General features: G+C 48.9%; 2 protein-coding genes across 2 annotated transcripts; one reads left to right on the forward strand and one right to left on the reverse strand.

Annotated features, from left to right (window-relative positions):
• Positions 1-917: 917 nt before the first annotated feature.
• ASPHD1 (aspartate beta-hydroxylase domain containing 1) lies at positions 918-4,386 on the forward strand. The gene is made up of 3 exons (XM_019436223.2): positions 918-2,029; positions 3,282-3,395; positions 3,924-4,386. Exons 1-3 carry the CDS (start codon positions 1,150-1,152, stop codon positions 4,031-4,033), a joined length of 1,104 nt encoding a protein of 367 aa, XP_019291768.1. The 5' UTR covers positions 918-1,149; the 3' UTR covers positions 4,034-4,386.
• Positions 4,333-17,461, reverse strand: KCTD13 (potassium channel tetramerization domain containing 13). The gene is made up of 6 exons (XM_019436225.2): positions 17,017-17,461; positions 15,539-15,708; positions 7,887-7,976; positions 7,745-7,797; positions 6,889-7,084; positions 4,333-5,166 (listed from the first exon to the last, which is right to left on the reverse strand). The coding sequence occupies exons 1-6, from the start codon at positions 17,258-17,260 to the stop codon at positions 4,930-4,932; spliced, it is 990 nt and encodes a 329-aa protein (XP_019291770.2). The 5' UTR covers positions 17,261-17,461; the 3' UTR covers positions 4,333-4,929.
• Between the last annotated feature and the right edge of the window lie 1,793 nt (positions 17,462-19,254).

The raw sequence follows: 19,254 nt of genomic DNA on the forward strand, positions 1-19,254 counted from the left end.
GGGGAAACCCCTTCTCTTACATTCACGACCCCGGCCAGCGGCCAGGCAGCTTCAACTTTGATTTTTTTTCTCCTGGCCTCTGTCACCACGCCTCTGGGGCGCCCTTTTCAGCACCACCAGCCAGCGGACAGCTCTTCTCGGCCCAGCCGGAGCGGGCCCGGCCCCCCGCGCCGCCGGCGATTGGCTGAAGCCACCCTCACTATCAATCAGGCTCCCGCCGGGGGCCGGCTCTAGTGAAGGCGGAGGGGGAGGGGAGTCACAGGCCGACTGGTCAAGGGATCTGCAGACCTATGGACGGGCCGCAGTGTCCCTGTCCTCAGTCCGCGAGCGCCGGCCTTGTCCATCAGTCCGCGCGCCCGCCCCGCCCCTTGCCTTGCCACGCCCCTCCTCAGCCCCCGCCCCTTCTTTTCGCATTGCGGGGCGGCTGGAGGTTGGCACAGTGCCCCCTGCGCCCCACGTGGCGCCCCGTCGGGGCGGGGAGGCAAATCCGGAGACGACCCCCCCCCTCCCCCCATCCCGGCTGAGATGCGGCTGCCACTGGGTGGGGGCGGGGGTAGCTAAGCTGAGAGGACTGTGGGGATGGGTGACGTCAGGGTGAGTGGGAGCCAAGGAAGGAACGAGTAGGAGAGAGGGAGGGAGGGGGGAGAGAGAGAGAGAGAGAGAGAGAGAGAGGAAGAAGGAGAGAGAGAGGGAGAGAAGACCCGCGGGTCGGGTCGAGTGAGAAGCGAGGGCAGAGGGGAGAAGGGGGAGGAAGGAGAGAGAGAAGCCGCTGCGGAGGACGACTGGTTGCGGGTTCCCGGGGCTGCGGGTCCAGGTGGGGTAGGAACTGCTGTCCGGGGAAGCTAGAAGGGAGGGAGAGCTTAAAGAGGGGCGGGGAAGGGAGGGAAGAGAGGAGAAAGGAGAGGGGGAGACAGAGAGAGTGGGGAAAGGAGAGGCTGAAGGGGAGAGAGGAAACTGCCGGAAGGAGAAAGGAGAGGGGGTTGGGGAGGAGGAAGAGGAGAGTGTTGAAGGAGAAAAAAGAGGTAGAAGGAGAGAGAGATAGAAGGGAAGAAAGAGAAAGGAGGGTTGGAGGTATTTGAAGGAGGTGAGAAAGAGGAAGCTAGAAGGTGAAGAGAAGACCTCAGAAGGAGATAGAACCAAGAGTGGGAAATGTGGAGGGGAAACAGCCCAGGGGGTAACCCTGGAGCAGCCACAGAGGGAACCGGTGGAGAACTGGGGGGACAGGGGAACTGGGGTCTGGAAGATGCCCCAGGCCTCCTGGCCAGGGCCTCCCTGCCCATCGTGCCTGCGTGGCCATCGCCCCTGGCCTCCTCAGCCCTTACCCTGCTCCTTGGAGCCCTCACTTCCCTTTTCCTCTGGTACTGTTACCGTCTGGGCTCCCAAGACATGCAGGCCCTGGAGGCTGGGGGTCGGGCTGGGGGTGTCAGTGGAGGGCCTAGGGGATGCTCTGAGACTGGCAGGCCAAGCCCTGGGAGCTCTGGGGAGCCTGGGGAAGGACTCAGGACAGAAGGCCTAGTGAGCCGTCGCCTGCGGGCCTATGCCAGGCGCTACTCCTGGGCGGGCATGGGTAGGGTGAGGAGGGCAGCTCAAGGTGGTCCAGGCCCTGGGGGAGGGCCAGGGGTCCTGGGCATTCAGCGCCCAGGCCTGCTTTTCCTGCCAGACCTGCCCTCAGTCCCCTTCGTGCCACGGGATGCCCAGCGGCATGATGTGGAGCTCCTGGAGAGCAGCTTCCCTGCCATTTTGCGGGACTTTGGGGCTGTGAGCTGGGACTTCTCAGGGACAACTCCTCTGCCTCGGGGCTGGTCCCCACCCCTGGCCCCTGGGTGCTACCAGCTCCTGCTGTACCAAGCAGGCCGGTGCCAACCCAGCAACTGCCGCCGGTGCCCGGGGGCCTATCGGGCACTGAGGGGGCTGCGGAGCTTTATGAGTGCCAACACCTTCGGCAATGCTGGCTTTTCTGTCCTCCTGCCTGGGGCCCGGCTTGAGGGTCGCTGTGGGCCCACCAATGCCCGGGTCAGATGCCATCTGGGTAAGTAGATGCTGCCTACAGACAACCTGTTTGCCTTCACGATTCCTCCTCCAGACTCTTCTCTGCCACCAGAGCTTTCTACACTATGGTTCTGATCATGCCTCTCTTCTCAGAAATCTTCCATGACTCCCTGTTGCCCACAGCAGCATTTCCTGAGCTTCAGTTACCTGCGAACCATCTTCATAAGCTTTGCCATGGTCATTTTCCACCTGTACTGTTTTTCTCGATACCGATTCTCCCTACATTTTGTCTCGCTTATTTAAAAGGAATCTTTAGAGAACAATGATAATCAGTATTACTTGCTCCAAATAGAAAGGACTCATAAAAACAAATTTAAACTTAAAGAAAGAAGCAAGCTTTAAAAATCCCATCTAAATACTCTAGTCTCTCTGAGGCTGAAGCCTCCACTCTGTTCCTTTAGAAGGGAGCAGTGTTGGTGGGGTGTTAAAGTTATGGTAGCACCAAACTGAGAGTCTCTTCTTCATGTTTTAAAAGCTGAAAGAAAATGGAAAAGGAAACATTTTTTTGTTATTTAATGTGCTGTTACTTAAAACCTTGTTTTGCCTAAAAGCATTTTGTGTGCCACCAGTTTGACGTGTCCTTCACTTCGAAGCACACCGGTCTCAGGATCAAGTCCAGATTCCTTCTCTCCTCATCTCCCACCTGTTCCCTTCCTCCCCTTCCCTCCCACCATGTGTTAAATCATGAGAGCTTTCTGGCTGATCCTGGCAGATGCCACACTCACGCTATCCTCAGTCTAGAATGTCTTTCTCCCTTATCACCTCCTGGAAAAATCCTACTCAGCCTTCAGGACTCCACTTTCAAGTGCCGCACCGCCTCTGGGAGGTCTAACTATTCCCCATCATTGGAGTTGGTGCCCACTTTTCTCACAGCACTCTACTGTGTTGTGGTCCTGGGGCCAAAGTGGATCCATCAGTATTATACTAATGAGGGCCAAGCACACATTAAGTAGCTTCTTGAGTTAAATTGACAGAAGCCCAAGAAAAGATGTCACTTCCTCCAGGGAGCCTTCCCTTTTCTCTGAAACAAATATTGTGCTTTGCACTGCCTTTCCTGTATCTCCCAGCACTTCAGCTGCTACTATATCGTAATTACATTTGGGTCACCTTCCAGACAGCAAAGAGGGACACTACATGGGGTGCTTAAGACTTGCAATTCTGCATTTTGACTAAATGCGGTGGGCCCATTTGACGGAAGCAGGGGTGTTGGATGCCCGGGTCTCTTTCCACAGGCCTGAAGATTCCTCCCGGCTGTGAGCTGGTGGTCGGGGGCGAGCCCCAGTGCTGGGCTGAAGGACACTGTCTACTGGTGGACGACTCGTTCCTGCACACAGTGGCTCATAATGGTAATGGGCTCCCGTTCTGCTAGGAGGGATGAGAGACTGAGTGAAAGGGAATAGAGACTGCAGAATCAAGCCCAACCGGCCTCCTGTCCTAGCACCATCATTTTCCAGCTGCATGACCTTGAACGAGTCCTATAACTTCCCCAAACACCTGTGAAATGGGGCATCACCTTCTTTATTGGGTGACTGCAAGGATTAAATAAGTTAATGTAGGTGCATAGCCAAGTGGTTAACAGCACAAGAGTCTGGGCCTGAACCACCTGGGTTCCAGTCCTACCTCTGGCACTTACTAGCTGTGTGATCTTGGGCAGGTTACTTAATCTCTGTGCCTCAGTTACTTTGTATAAAACGGGAATAATTGTGGTACTGACCCTCAAGTTTGTTCTGATGATGAAGAGTGAACACATACAAGGGGTTAGAACAATGCCTGGCACTCATTTACAAAGTGTTTGCTGTTAGGAGCACCTGGCGAGTGCTCTGGCATATAAATAATGTCAGCTGCTCTCTTGTCTCCATCCCCATGTGCCCTAGGCTCCCCAGAAGATGGGCCTCGAGTGGTCTTCATCGTGGACCTTTGGCACCCCAACGTGGCTGGGGCTGAGCGCCAGGCCCTTGACTTTGTCTTCGCACCAGACCCTTGAAGGAAGGGGCTCCCTTCAGACATCTGGGCTGCTGCACTCAGGGATGGCTTGAGTGGTAGCCAGGACTGCCTCTCCACTGCAGGGGGTGGGGTGGGGCTGCGGGTGGGAACGGACCAGCCAACACTGAAATACAGATTTTAAATCCTCTCCTAACTCCTGACTACCTTTTTCTAGCTACCAGCCCAGTTCAAGGCTTTGGGCAGGAGCTCCTGGCCTGTCCCATCCAACTAGCCAAGTACCTCCTTAACACAAGCCATCTCCCCGATCCTCTCCCTCAGAGCCAGCACCAGACCCTCAACTCAACTTTATTCCAATAATTTAATAGAAAATTAAAATAAATAATATGAAATAGATTGAGAAGATGGCTGAGCTGGTGCAAGCCCAGGCCAGCCTAGTACAAAGTTAAGGAGGTGGGGGGGGGGGGGGGCTGGTGGGGGAAGGACAAGGGAGGGAAACTACCCTGCACGGTGGTGGGGAGGTGGCTCAGAACATGGTGGATGTCAGTAAGGGCTGGCTTGACACTTTGGCGTGTACAATGTGCTGAAAAAGCGGGGGGGACGGGGTGGGGAGAGAGAGAGAGAGAAGGGGAGAAAGGAGCTCTAAATCACTCTAAACCAGCTGGTGAGGGAAGAGCAGGACAAGAATGGGATAAGGGAACAAATGCAGGCCTCCTGAAGGGCTCTGACCTAGGGAGGGGGCTGGAATGTACCGTGCTGTTAGCAGTGAGGTGGGAATGAATGGAAAAGGGCCACAGTGAACTGTACCATGCAATGAAGGGACAGAAGATGGGCCCACGACTTGGCCAGCAAAGCCGGGGCAAAGGTATGGGAAAAGGAGGGAAAGAGAGAGGAACTGGGTTCCAGTGGCAGGAGGAAAACAGGGAGAAAGGTCAAAGGTCAGTCCTTGAAGACAATCTGTTGGCCATGAGGACGCTCGTCGTGGGTGATGTGGCGCCGGACATGGATCCTGCGGACACGGTGCTCTCGGTTCTCCTCATCCTCCCCTCGGCCTGCCCCACCACCTCCAGCTGCACCCCCTGTGGCCTCCAGGAGGGCTGGGTCTGGGCCCCGGGGAGTCTCGTAGATCAGGATGTTCAAGGTCTCCTCAAAGATCCGGGCCTCTGGGAACTCCACCTGCAAAAGGCCAGCAACCCCCAGCTGCAACCCTCTGATCCAGATACACAGACGTGCCCCTCCCCCAGCTGGCCCTGCACTGGCACACCCCTGAGCCTTTGCAATCACAGGTTCTTTGGCCTGGACTATCTTCTTTGCAAATTTTTTACTCAGCAAAGTCTTACTTATCCTTCAAGGTCCAGCTCTAAAGTCAGGCAGAGTTATTTGTTTTCTCTCCTTTGCTGCCAAGTCTTCTTGGTATGTTCTTTCATTTGACAAATTTTTACTGAGTGACTGCACTGTACCAGGTATTGTTCTAGACATTGAGAAGATAGCAGTGAACTAAACAAAGTTTCTATCTGCAGGAAGTTTACATTCTAGGGGGAGGACACAGACATACAAGTAATAAAAAGGGGGCGGGATTGTCATGGCCAGGAATGTTACAATTTTAGAGAGGGAGTTCAGAGAAAGTCTCCTGGAAAAGGTGACATTGAACCAAGAGACAAAGGAGGAGGGAAGGAGCCGGGTGGATAAGCAGAGAAAGAGCAGTCTGGGGAATAGGCAACATCAAGTGCAAGAGCTCTGGGGCAGGAGTGCACTTAGTATAGTAAGGAGGGAGGGAGTGGAGAGAGTGGAAAGGAGTGAAGTGAGGAGGTGATGGAGGGTCTCTTTGTGTGGCCTGGAGGGATATAACTAACTCTTAACAAGCTGCATTCTCATTACTGGTTTATCTTGTTTTCCCAATTACAGTGGAAACTTCTTGGAAGGTGGGTTGGTCACTCATTCATTCATGCATGCATTCAATGAATGTTTCCTAGCTTTGCTGTGTGGCAAGTGCCTGTCTAGTACTAGAGAGATAGGAAGAAAAGGTAGACCCCCTACGCTCAAGAAGCTAACCCCTTGCTGCTGGTGTGATAGCCCCCTATCTCCGCCTCTGCCTGCTGCAGACTAAGAAGGAAGTATGATCAACTCTGGGGTTGTGGGGTTGAAAGTTCATGAGCGAAGGTGTCCCAAAGAAAGCTGTGCTTGACTTGCGTCTTAAAGATTAAGCACAAGTTCATTAGGCAGACGGGGCTGAGGAAACAGTCTAAGAAGAGGGACAGTGTGTGCAAAGGTGGGGAGGTATGAGATAGCACTGGGTGCTCAGAGGGTGTGTCTGAGGCTCTTCCCTCATATCAAGGGCAGAAGGAAGTAGATGCCATGACAGAGCGCTGGTACTTAACCAGACATTTCATTCACCTTGATTTGAAGCCTGGTGCAAAGCTTAGTGCAGAGTAGGTGCTCAGGAAGTTATCTGCTGATGACTGTCATGTTAATGACTCAGGAATTATACACTCACTTGTTCTAAGAGACCTGTGTGTTCTAAGGTCCTGAGGTTTTAAAAGCCTATTTTGAGTCATGGACCCTTCTGAGATTCTAACAACTATGGTCTTTCTAAATGGAAAGATGCATACACACTCCCAAACTTGCAAACCACTTCCAGATCGCCTGGAGACCCAAATGGCCTAGGTAAAGAATCCCACTGTAATCCAACACCTTCATTTCATGGCAGAGAAACAGGCCCACAGAAGTAAGGTGACATGCCCAAGGTTACAAAAGACCCTGGAACTCGGAACTGCAGCCCTAGCTCCCAGTAACGGACTCTCCGCTGCCTGGTCTGCTGAGCTGCCTTTGTCCAGTCCAGGGTCCTGGTGCTGCCCACCACCACAGCCCTCCCTGATCAGACTCTGAACCCCTTCTGACCTTGGTCTGCTTCTTTTCCGTGGCATAGACAATGGAGGTGCAGCACACCTCGGCGATTTTGCGGCCCTGCCCGTAGAAGGACCAGCAGCAGATCTCGTCCCCCAGTACATCCTTGAGGAAAAGCAGCCGCCCATGGAAGCGCAGGGCCAGTTTGTCAAACAGCTCGATGTTCTTAAGTAGGTTGTCATCTGAAGTGCTGAGGACCAGGGGCCAGGAGGCCTCAGTACACTGGCTTCCTGCCCACTGTTCCCCTAGCCTAGGGGCCCCCCTACCCAGCACTCTGGTCCTGCCCAGGGGTTTGGTGCCCAGCAGGGAGCTTCCTCCACCCCTGGGGCCAGGCTAAGCGGGCCTCAGGGAGGACCAGCATCTGCGGAGCAAATCCCAGCACAGCGGAGTGGCTCCCAGTGCAGGCTCTGGGGCTGGGCTGCTTCACCTAACGTCCTAGACCAGCTGCTTTTTAACTGAGTGACACCAGGAAAGTTACTTCACCTCTTGGTGCCTCAGTTCCCTCATCTGTAAAATGGAGATCACAATAGTACCGACCTCAAACGACTGTGAGGATGATGGGAGTTAATACGTGTGAAGCACTGACAGCAATGCCTGTTACGGAAAAGCACTTAGTAAATGCCAGCCATTATCATCTAATCCTCACCTCAAGCCTGTTTACTGGTGATCACATTGAAGCTCAGGAATGAAAATGACCTGCCCAAAGTGCCCAGTGGGTAAGTGGCAGAGCTGGAACCCTGGTCTAGGCAGGCCTTCTCTTTGTCCCTCTGTCCCTCCCCCTGGGCCCAGACCTGGGCTGTGCTTGAGCTCAGGACTCCACCCGGTGCACCTCCCGCCCCGTGGTGGTCACCTGGTGTAGGAGTACTTGTTGTTACTGCGGTTGTGCAGGAGCTTCACCACGGGCTGTGGGCGGAGAGAGCATGGAGAAGGGTGGGGGTCAGGCTGCAAGGAGAGGCCCCCGGCCTCCACCCTACAGGGCTCAGGGGCCTCACCTTGGAGGTGCTGGCCAGGAGCTGCTGCTCCTCCCGGGGAGATGTCACCGTGGGGATGAGGCACAGCGGGGACAGGTTCTCCCTTTTTTGCTGGAGAAGAAGCGGAAGGTGGTTAACAGCACAACCAAAGGTCACTCACTCCCCCACTTAAAAGCTGTCAAAAGTTGTTGTTGCCTTTGGGAAAAAAATTCAGACTCCTTAGTGGTCCACAAGGCTCTGCAGGATTCAACCTCTCGGATCTCATCTCTACCACTCTCCCCTACTTGCTGGGCTTCAGCCCCACCCATAGCCTGTTCCTTGTGCCCACCCAGGCCTTTGCTGTTCCCACTGCCTGGAATGGTCTACACTGTTGTATGTATGGCTGGCCCCTTCATACCATTAAGATAACTCAAACGGTACCCCCCAGAGGGTGCTGGTCCAATTCCTGAAGCTCCCTGACCACTACTAGAGTAAAGTAGGCTCCTCTACTTCCTTTTCACATTAACAGCTCATTCTTCATGGCTCTTAGTTCTTCACATTTTCTCACTTTGGGGTATGTTTGCTTATGATCTGGTCTCTTCTCACCTAGGGAATTCCTAGTATACAGTGGATGCTCAGTGTCTGTTCAGTAAATGAACTTGGTTGGGTGGGATGAGGTCTGAGGCAAAACCAGATACATGGGCTTCTTTCCTCTTTCCTGTCTTTAAGAATCTTTATGCCAAAACCCCTCTCACCTCTCTCAACCAGAAGATCTCTTAACTAGAAATTCCACAAGATTTTTAAAAATTAGGGCACCTGGGTGGCTCAGTCAGTGAAGCGTCTGACTCTTGGTTTTGGCTCAGGTCATGATCTCACCCGGTTCATGTGTTTGATCCCCACATCGGGCTCCGTGCTGAAAGCACAGAGCCTGCTTGGAATTTCTCTCCCCTCTCCTCTCTCTCAAAACAAATGAACAAACAAACAAACATTAAAAGAAAAAAACTCATATGACTTTTTCTAAAATTAATATGGAAAAATAAAAGTCTATTACTTAGGTCAATTTTTAAAAAGAACCAAGAGAAAAGACTGAATCTATCATATATTAATGTATCCTACAAAGCCATACTAAAGAAAACAGTGTGGTTTTGGTTTGGGGGAACAAACAAGAAACCAATGGAACACAACAGAGAGTTTGGAAATGGGCTGGTATATATATGAAAACATATTTATAAAGAGGACACCACATATCAGTGGGGGCAAGTATGAAGTATCTATTGGTTACTGCTGTGTAATGAACTATCTCCAAACCTGGCAGCTTAAATCAACAATAAAGATTTATTATCCTAGTGTCTGTGGGTCAAGGATTCAGGAGTGGCTCAGATGGGTCGTTTTGGCATAGGGGTCTCCCTTGAGGTTGTAGTCATGTCACCCAGTGCTGCAGGAATCTGAAGACATGCCTGATTTGGACGGTTTGTGTCTGAGAAAGCTTATTCATATGGCTGGCAAATTCATGCTGGCTGTCGGCAGGAAACATCTCATCCCTGTCATCTGGACCTCTCCATAGGGTTGCTTGCGTGTCCTCACAAAATGGCAGCTGGCTTCTCCAGAGCAGATGATCCGAGAGACCAAGGTGATGGGCTCAATGTCTTTCATGACCTAGTTTTGTCAGCTCTGTTCAGTGTGGAAGGAAACTACATGAAAGAATGAATACTAGGGAATAAGAATCACCGGGGACTGCCTTGGAGGCTAACTAACTCTACAGGCCACCTTCTGGCTCCTTTGATTCAACTCCTTCCCATTGAAAAACACACTTCCTCCCTCCCAAGATCCTCCAAAGTCTCATCCCATTTCAGCGTCACTTGAAGTACAGAATCTTATCTAAGTCAGTGTAGGTTGGGATGAGGCTCCTTAGGTGTAGTTCCTAAGTATAGCTCCATAAACATTTCCACTCTATCTGAAGACCTGTGAACTAAAGAGACCACTCATCTCTCCCATATACCTACTATGCAGTGGTGGAACAGGCATTAGCACAATCACCGGGGCACTCTTGTTCAAACGGTTGGGGAGGAGGTAGGTGGCACACAGAAGTCACTGTTTCGTATCAATTCTGTAATCCAGTTGGATGAATACTGGGAGCTCTCTGATGCCTACTCTTATTCAGAAATGATTCTCTATGGCTCTTGGCTCTGCCCTGAGTCATCCTCCCTTTTCCATGAAAGATAATCCATGCTTGCAGCTCCATGGTTTCCTGCCAGTAGAACTCTGGGGGTCCAAAGGTCTTGCACGGTCTGTCACTTTTGGTCCAAGCTGGCAGTGTTTCTGCCAATATAATTCTCTTAAAAACTTAATGGGTGTCTTGTGAGTCTTGGGGTTCAGTTCATTAGACGAATGCCACACCCACAAATCTTCGTGAGATAAGCTGTCCTCTACTTTGGGCTTGTGCTGAGACTGCTGAGGGGTAACACCCTTAAGTTTCTTAGAAGCACTATTATTTGATTCAAAGGTTCTCTGAGGCATCTTGGATATTTCTGAAGTCTTAACAAAGGATTTTACAATCATATCCTCAGTTTCATCTTTAGATCATGTTTTACTGAGAATGCCCTATATTTGATCTTTTCCTGGAAGCCATTTGTTAATTTTAACATCATGCGTTACCTGGAAAGGCTGGGGACTTTCAAACCCAGTAATACCTGGCTCCTTTGTGTTCAATTGTTTTTCCTCTTGCTTACCCTCTCCTCTTCTATTTTACTATCAGCAACAATAAACCCAGTGGCACCTTCAACATTCTTTCTGGAAATCTCTTTAGCTACACCACCCAGATCATTAGGTACATTTTCCACTTTCTACATTACTGTAGGAGACAGTGTTGTTAAACTTCTGCCACTACATAACAAGGATCCCCTTTACACCAGTTTCCAGTAACATTTTCATCCCAGCAGCCTACTCCAAGGTCATCAGACTTCTGTGAACAGACCCTCTCAAGCTCTTTAGGCTTTTATTAATATTCTCCTCAAAGCCATGCCAGCTTGTGCCCACTTCCCAGTTCTAAAGCCACTCCTACACTTTAGAGTTTTGTTACCACAGAACCCCACTCCAGATACCCAATCTGTTCTCTACTGCTGGGTAACAAATTACTACAAATTTAGCAGCTTACAACAATAAACATTTATTATGACACAGTTTCGGTGGATTGGGAACTTGAGATCACCTTAGTTGGGTGGTCCTGGCCCAGGGTCTCTCATGAAGTTGGAGTCCAGACATTGGCCAGGGCTGTAGTTATCCGAAGACTTGACTGGGCCTAGAGAATCTGCTTGAGATAGTTCACCCATATGGCTGGGAGTCTGTGCTGGCTATTGGCAGGGGGCTTCAGTTCCTCACCAAGTGAACCTCCCTTGTCCTCGTGTGGCAGCTGGCTTCCCCCAGAGTGAGTGACCCGAGATAGGCAGAAATGGCAATGTCTTTTATGACTTGGCTTTAGAAGTCATACACCATCACTTCTGCAATATCCTACTGATTACATAGGTCAGCCCTATTCAGCGTGGAAGGGAACTAAACAAGAGCATGAATAAGGAGGAAGTAAGAATTGCGGGTGGGCATCTTAGACACTGGCTACCACAGAATATTTAGTAGGTGGCACTGGGAAAACTAGTTCACTCTATGGAGGACAAAAAATAGTTAAATCCCTTCATAATTTACATTTATAACAGTGAATTCCATTTAGACCCATATATGAAAGATAAAACCATAAAGCTAATAAAAGATGTAGAATGGAAAAAACAAACAAAAAACCTTTTTAAGCAAGACCCTGAAAGGATATACCATTAAGGGGGGAAAAAAAGGAGCAGGGAGGAATTTGACATTAAAAATCAAGAATTTCACAGGAAGCCTGGGAGGCTCAGTCAGTAAGCAGCCAACTTTGGCTCAGGTCATGATCTCGTGGTTCATGAGCTCGAGCTCCGCATCAGGCTCTGTGCTGACAGCTCAGAGCCTGGAGCCTGCTTCGGATTCTGTCTCCCTCTCTCTCTGTCCCTCCCCCACTCACACTCTGTTTCTCTCTTTCTCTCTCTCAAAAAAAAAAAAAAAAAAAAAAAAAATTAAAAAAAATCAAGAATTTCTCCAGTTAACAACAGAAAACGTGACTTTACAAATAACCCCAGGTCATAATGTTGAAGGAATAATAACAATTATAATTACTCCACAACCCTAATGAAACTACTGATTCACATAAGGATTCTCAACTGGTGTGTGGCTGATAGATAACTGCCATTCAGACAGTGCATAAACATTACACAGATTGCTTTACAGCTGGCACGAAGGAAGTGTAACTATAATGGAGGGATCTGACCATTATCATCTGAATCTAGGAGCCAATTCTGAGCATTACCAATGATGGGTCATATTAACAATATTATGGGTCACTTCATATAACACAGTATGAAATACATAAAATTACCTACAATGTATTCTAACCAAAATGTTTAGTGTCAAGTCTTTAAATCTACAGTCTAGTTTATAGAAAACTCAGAATAGGGTATAGTAACAAACCAAATGACACCACAGGTAAACAACCACACAAATTTGGAAAGTGGGTCACTGTGCAAGACAGCTGGTGGTCTCTTTAACAAGTCAGCATGAACAAAAAAGGGATGGTTTTCGGCTGGAAGAAGACTTAAAGAACATAATAACCAGATGTAATGCAAAGATCTAGACTGGATCCTGGTTTAGATGAGTCAGCTATAAAAGATGTTTCTGGAACAAATGGAGAAATTTGTATACCCTGGATGTTAGATAAGAAAACATTTTATTGACATGGAAAGATGGCAATTATTAACAAATAAACAAAAAAACCAGACTACAAAACAGCACATACAGCACGACCATAATTTGGCGCGCACACACACACACACACACACACACACACACACAAATAGACCCGGAAGGCTATTTGGTGCTTTTATTTTTTTTGATTATCTGTGTTTTCTAAATTTCTACAATACATATATATATACTGCTTTAAAAATAATAAATGGTTATTTATAATAAAAAAAATCAAGGATTTCTATTCAACAACAGGTGCCACAGACAGGTGACATTTCAAGAGAAAATACTGGCCACAATTAAAACTGACTAGAAATTATCTGAAACAGATTTTCTCAACTAGGATTCCTCACCCAAATCGCAAACCCAGCAAATAAATAATTTGAGTAACTATTTTCTCAATTCTTCCAAGGATGATAAGCAAATAGTACCATTCTAGCTGCACAGGAGGAGAATAAACTTATTATGTACAATATATGCCTTAGGGCTTAATTCTCCCCAGGAACTAAACTAAAATATGCAAGGCTCTTCTGCAAAGCAACAAGAAAAAGATAGGAAACTCAGTAGAAAATTTGGTAAAGAATATGAATAGGCAATTCACAGAATGGGAAACCAAAAAAGTGAGTTAAGCATATGAAAAGATGCTCAATTCATTAGTAATCAGAGGCATGCAAATTAAAATGAGATCACTCCATACGAATCAGATTTGCAAAATTAGAACACTGGATAATGCTGTGTGTGGTTGAGAATATGCAGAAACGAGATCCCTTAAGCATTGCTGATCAAGAGTATAAAGTGCTACAGTCAATGGGGAGAGTAATCTGATGATACTTGCTGAAATTTATTTGTATGTGTTCTGTGACCCAGCAATTCCACTCCCAAACATGAGAAACCCTGGCCCAGGATCCACACTCACGGTGGCAGGTGGCACTGTTTGTAGGGGAAGGAAGAAGTAGGAGGCAATCTAGGTCTCCAACCTCAGGGGAATGTATAAATAAAATATGGTGAATACAAGCCATAGATTCTTGTGCAGCAGTCAGAAGTAAAGAACTAAATGTACATAGAGCAACATGAATAGATCTTGAAAAAAGTGTTCAAACAGAAAACACAATCGATAGCTCAATGCCATTTATGGATATTTAAAACATGTACATATATAAAACAATGCTTTTAGCTTTTCAAGGGTACAAACATAATCCAAGTATATGTATCAAAACATTAGAATTGGAGGGCTATCTATGGGTCAAAGGGAAATGGGCAAGGGACTGGGAATGACAGGGAAAAAGTAAAAAGAGAAAAGATTTGTATACACCAATAATGATTAAGTACCACGCACTGAGGAGTATGATGAACTCAATTCTCTAAACCCAAATCTTAACAAAAACAAAACCTCCAGGCAAACAAGAAAACTCTGAGTGGGGTGAGGATGGGAATGGTGTCAGGGAAACCTGGAAAGGAGGCAGCTGGAGTACAGAGGAAAAAGCACTGCACCTGGGAATCTGAGCTCTGCAGCTTACTGGCTCTTTGACCTCGAAGGCATCCCCAACTTCCCTCCTTTATGTGGAACAGGAGGTACAAGATGTACACACAAATAGATAGCAGAATTGCTCCTGACACACAGTGGGTGTGAGGTAACACTGGATAAATGTAGAACTACAGAGCAGGAACCCACTTTCAAGATCATTTAATGCAATGGTTTTCAAACTGCAAGTGGTTACTCATTAGTGGGTCATGAATAAGTTTAATGGGTCCCAAAAAGCATTAAAAAGAGAACAGAATATATCAGTGTGTATTTCACTAAAAGTATCATTTCATATAACTCTTATTTAAGTTATATATATGTGAGTATAAAATGCATTTTTTCTTCTATGGGATGCAGTTTGAACAACATGGATATTGCCCAAAGGAACTCTATATTTTTGGATTTCCAGAACCAGTGAGTATTCACCAAGACAACAGAAAGTTGTTAATAGTTGCCACTTTTTAACACATAAAGGGCATTAAAAAAAACCCTCATTATCTCCTATTAATATTGTATCATAAAAGAAAGGACATGTTTAACATTGTAAAAGTAGAACAGAATAAAAGGCTTATGTAAAACTCACTACACTGTACATATTTTTCTTGTTTCCCTATCTTTTGGAACATGAGGACAGAATGCCAGAGGTAGGAACTGATTCAATCAAGGTCATTCAGTGAGCTGTGGGAGAGGTGACACTTAACCCACAGGTCCTGGCTATGCCTTCTATCTCCTCGGAATCCTAAGAGATCCATAGAAGAGAAGCCCAGCAGTTGGGGCTCTGGAACCCCCAACCTGTTGTATTGGGAGCAGTTCTGCTTCTAGGATTTCAACGCTATAAAAAAAAAAAAAAGTTAAGAAAAGGAAAAAAAACCAAACCTGGTTGGAGGTGGAATGCTGCCTCCCAGGACAGAACCAAATCACACAGGTCACTATATTCTAGTTTAAATTAGTTTTTTGTTTTTGTTTTTTCCTAGTGGCACATGGAGTTATTTAAGATTTCTGAGCAAGGAGGAGAAGAGATTGGGATTGTGTTTAAGGACCATCATTCAGGTGGTAGTGTGAGAGCTCCATTAGCCGGGTAGGAACAGCAAGAAGAGAGCAGTTATTTAACAACTACATTAGTCCTGGCATGAGGTGGTGAAAGAGGTCCTTCTTGAGGCAGCAGGGATACAGTGGAAAGCACCCCCAAATTTTCTGTGGTCATGACCAGTCACGGCCAGGCCACGGGCAGCATCTCTGGACAGTACCCCATATGCCTCTTCTCTCTCTCTCTTTTTTTTAATGTCCTAGTATCTAACTGCTTGGGCAGCTCTCCCAGGGACATGGGCATAGGGTGGGACCCAGAGACCCTCACCTGCAGTGCTAGCTGGCAGTCCTCAATCAGGCCCTGTACCAGGTAGTAGCGCGCTTCGCCTAGTAGCTCCCCCAGCTCTCTGGTACTCTCAGGCAGTGGCACGGACCCATCCCGCAGGTAGTTGAGGATTGTACCAAAGTGACGGCCGCTCCGGTCAATCAGCACCCAACCTGGTGGGGTGGAGAGAGGCAGGAGGAAGGCTGGCTTTGCAGGTGGCTCCGGAGCTGCTAAACTTTTATGAAAAACAGATTTTCCCTCTTCGAGTCTGAATACTGATCTGTCTCAGACCGCTGCCATCCCCAAGAACATCCCTTTTAAAAATCTCCAGGGAGTTCTCCCATAGGCCCCTTTTTAACAACATATTGCAGACACAGAGAATTAACTCCCTTCCAAGTCTGTCCCATGTTGAAAAACCTCTCACCGTGAGAAAGTTATTACAGATTACCGTATCAACAAACTCTAACCTTTGGTGTTAATTCTGACCATCCTACTTAATTAAAATGTCTACCCCATCCTCCAGTTCACTACCATTTTAACGTTTATATTATTCATAGAACTTATTACTATCTGCAATTACATGTATTTTTTGCATATGTACTTGCTCATTATTTTCCTCCTGCTCCCACAAAAAAGTAAAGTCCACAAGACTAATCTTGTTTGATTCATTTACCAAAGTATCTCGGGCACTAACTGGCGCTTTACAAATAATTGCTGAATAAATACATTCTTCAATTTCAGATATTTGAAGACTGAACTCCACCTCTGAAATTTTAATTCTCCTGCTCTTACAATCCTCGTTATATCCCTCTAAATCCCCCCCCGGCCCCTCACAAAAACTTTAAGGTTCCACCGGGGCATGTGTGTCCAACCCTGAAGGCAACACTCCAAGAACGTAAGGTTCACTTGCCAAAGAGAACTGTCCACCCTCCATTCTGGTGTCCTTAGCAAACCCAAAGCAGCCCTTTTCTACAATCTGCATTTACAGATGAATCCCTAGAGTGTACAAGGACCTGTGTTATAAGAACACGCTAACAGACAACTCCTCCCGGCTGGTGGTTAGCAGTGCTGAGGTAGAGAGGCAAACATAAGGCTAAGCAGTTAGAAGGAACCTGAAGGTTGCCTGGAAGGGCGCTGCTGGCAGAAGGGCTGGTTCCCAAGTCGTTTGGGCAGAGGAGTAAAGGGTGGGAGAATTGGAGGGAAGTGATAATAAAAATTCTGAAGTGACATGTTGAATCACAACCGTAGCACCTGTTGCGGGGGGGGGGGGGGAGTGATGTTCCATAAACATTGGTTATTTGCAGGGGGTGAAGGACTGAGGGAGATTATGGATGAGAAAGGGGAGATAAGACGGGATGTGGGGCTGGAGGGAGGTGAAAAGAGTTGAGTGGACGATAGAGACGAGAGAGGGGGTAGGAGGAGACTGGGCGAAGGCAGACGGGGATCTGGAAGACCACACAGGTGAGGGCGGCGCGGCGTACCTCCCGCATCCGTGAGCACCTCTGCGCGGCCGCTGAACATGGCCTTGAGCATGGTGTCCTGTCCCGTGAGGGTGCGCAGCGTGGTGTAGTGCAGCGAGCCGCCCACGTTCAGCTTCACGTACTTGCTGTTCGGGGTCAGCGGTTTCAGACCGTAGGCGGCGGAGCCAGGCTCAAGACCCGAGGGCTTAGGCGCTTCCAGGGACGGGGCCTCGGCCGCCGCCGGGCCCGAGGCCTCGGCCGACATGCCGGGGAGTGGCGGCGGACGGCTATCCTAGGCTCTCTCCGCACCCTCCGGCGGCTCCCAGGTACCCGGAGACCCAAGCCCTCGGGTCACACCACCCGGCCCGCGCGACCTCACGCCGCCGCTATTCGGCGGCACTGGCCCTCAGCTCCATCGCGCCGATACCGCCCGGAAGCCGGGGCCGAGCAACTGCGCAGGCGCCTCAAGGTCCCGCCCCCGACCTCGCGGGCCGGCGGAGCATGCGTGCTGGCCTTGGGCCGGGTTGGGAGACAGCGCTCCGCCTATGGCGGGGCGGGGCCTTGTGCAAGGCGGGCGCCCCTCCGCGAGCCCGGGACCCTGAGTGTAGGAGCCCCCCCCCCCCCCCACTCCTCCCCCGCCCCGGTCGCGAGTCAGCTGTGGAAAACGAGGTCTCCTCCGCGTCGTTGGGTCTCTGCCCTCAGAGCGCTTCGTGGGCGTGAAGGGCAAGGTTTCCCGCCTCCCATCGCCGCGTTTTTGACAAACCGAGAAGAGCTGCGAACAAAGCACCAAGGGAGATTCTTACAAGAGACTGCTGTGAGGTGGCCTTCTAGGGGAGGTGACAGGAGTGCTAGGGCACGCAGGGTGTGAGTAGGTAAGGTCTAGAGGGAGTGCGTCCCTGAGGAGGTGATGCGGGGCCGAAGCAGAGAAGAGGCGGCCACGTGGAGGTGTGAGGGACAAGAGTTCCGGGCTGTGGGAAGGGCACAAACACAGACTCCAGGCCAGAACGCGCTTGGTGGTTTTGAGGAGCAGAATGAATGTCAAGGGTGGCTGCTGCAGCCAGCCAAGGGTCTCAGAATCCCGGCTGATGTCACGAGACAGCCAATCCTGAAAGAAAGAAGGAATAAGATCGGAACACCTTGTTGACAAGAGCGTGTGTTTTATCTGACTAAATCTACTTTCCTTCTAGAAGCTGCTACTTCAGAGATTTAATAATGGGCCTTTAATGTCTAGCAGGGAAAAACGGAGTTGTAGTTTCCACCATGCTCCCAGTTCACGGAGTGATCCTAGGCAAGCCGCCTCTCTCTGGGCTTGGTTCCTTTTTTGCTCAGCGAGGGGTGCAGATTTCAGTGCCCGGGGACGGGAGTGTAAATGAGTGGGGTGGGCCATTGTAAGGCACTGGGGAGTAATGGGGCCTGGGGTGACCTAAAGAGTTCATGTTTTACCAGAAGGGATTGTCGATTGTGATTTTACAAGTGTAGCTGGTGAAAAAGAGAAAAGCAGCCCATCACAGCTGAGAGCTGGTGGGCACTCTCCCTCTAGAAGCCTTGGTATTGCCAGGAGCTGGCCTAGCACTGTCAGCCGGGCTGTGGTGTTGTCCTTTTGAGCATAAACAATTTCACAGAACTCCCAACATCAGACAAAGGCAGTCTCTGATGGATTGAAAGACCGTTGCATAATCATGTCTGAACACAAAAACAAGAACATTGTCCCAACCACAAAAATGACCAAACATAACTCTTTCTCCCCCCCAGTTTGAGTGACTGCCTTTTTATTTTTTTACCAAGTACGGCTTTAATCCTTGATCCGTTCCTCCTAAATTCTAGATAAGAATTATTAAGATAACCAAAAAGAATTACCCCTACCTCCTGACAACTTCCAACCTAGCGCAAATCTCCCGTTTCTCAAACCCTCCTTGAAAATCATCCAACACAAGCCTAAATCCTGTAATAAATAAGTCCTTCCTAACACACGCTTGCTGAGATGTCCATGATGGGGTTCCCCGTGGTGTGCCATTGCCCCTGTTTAACTACAGGTGTGTTCCCGTTGATCTTTGGCTGGAGGGCATTGTCAGAAATGGGGAATCCACAGAGATTCAGCTAAAGCCCTTACCACCGTGGACTGGAACCCTCCACTCTAGTAATAATGTACACATCTGAGATCCCTTGTGTCTCAGAGGTGCCATCCTGTCCATGACCAGGAGCCAAGTTCTCACTATATTGAGCTCTAATATTTTGTTAAGACCCTTATGTGTTAGGATT

Source organism: Panthera pardus, unplaced genomic scaffold, assembly GCF_024362965.1.
Source record: "Panthera pardus isolate Hobbes unplaced genomic scaffold, ASM2436296v1 HiC_scaffold_5, whole genome shotgun sequence".
Classification (NCBI taxonomy): Eukaryota; Metazoa; Chordata; class Mammalia; order Carnivora; family Felidae; genus Panthera; species Panthera pardus.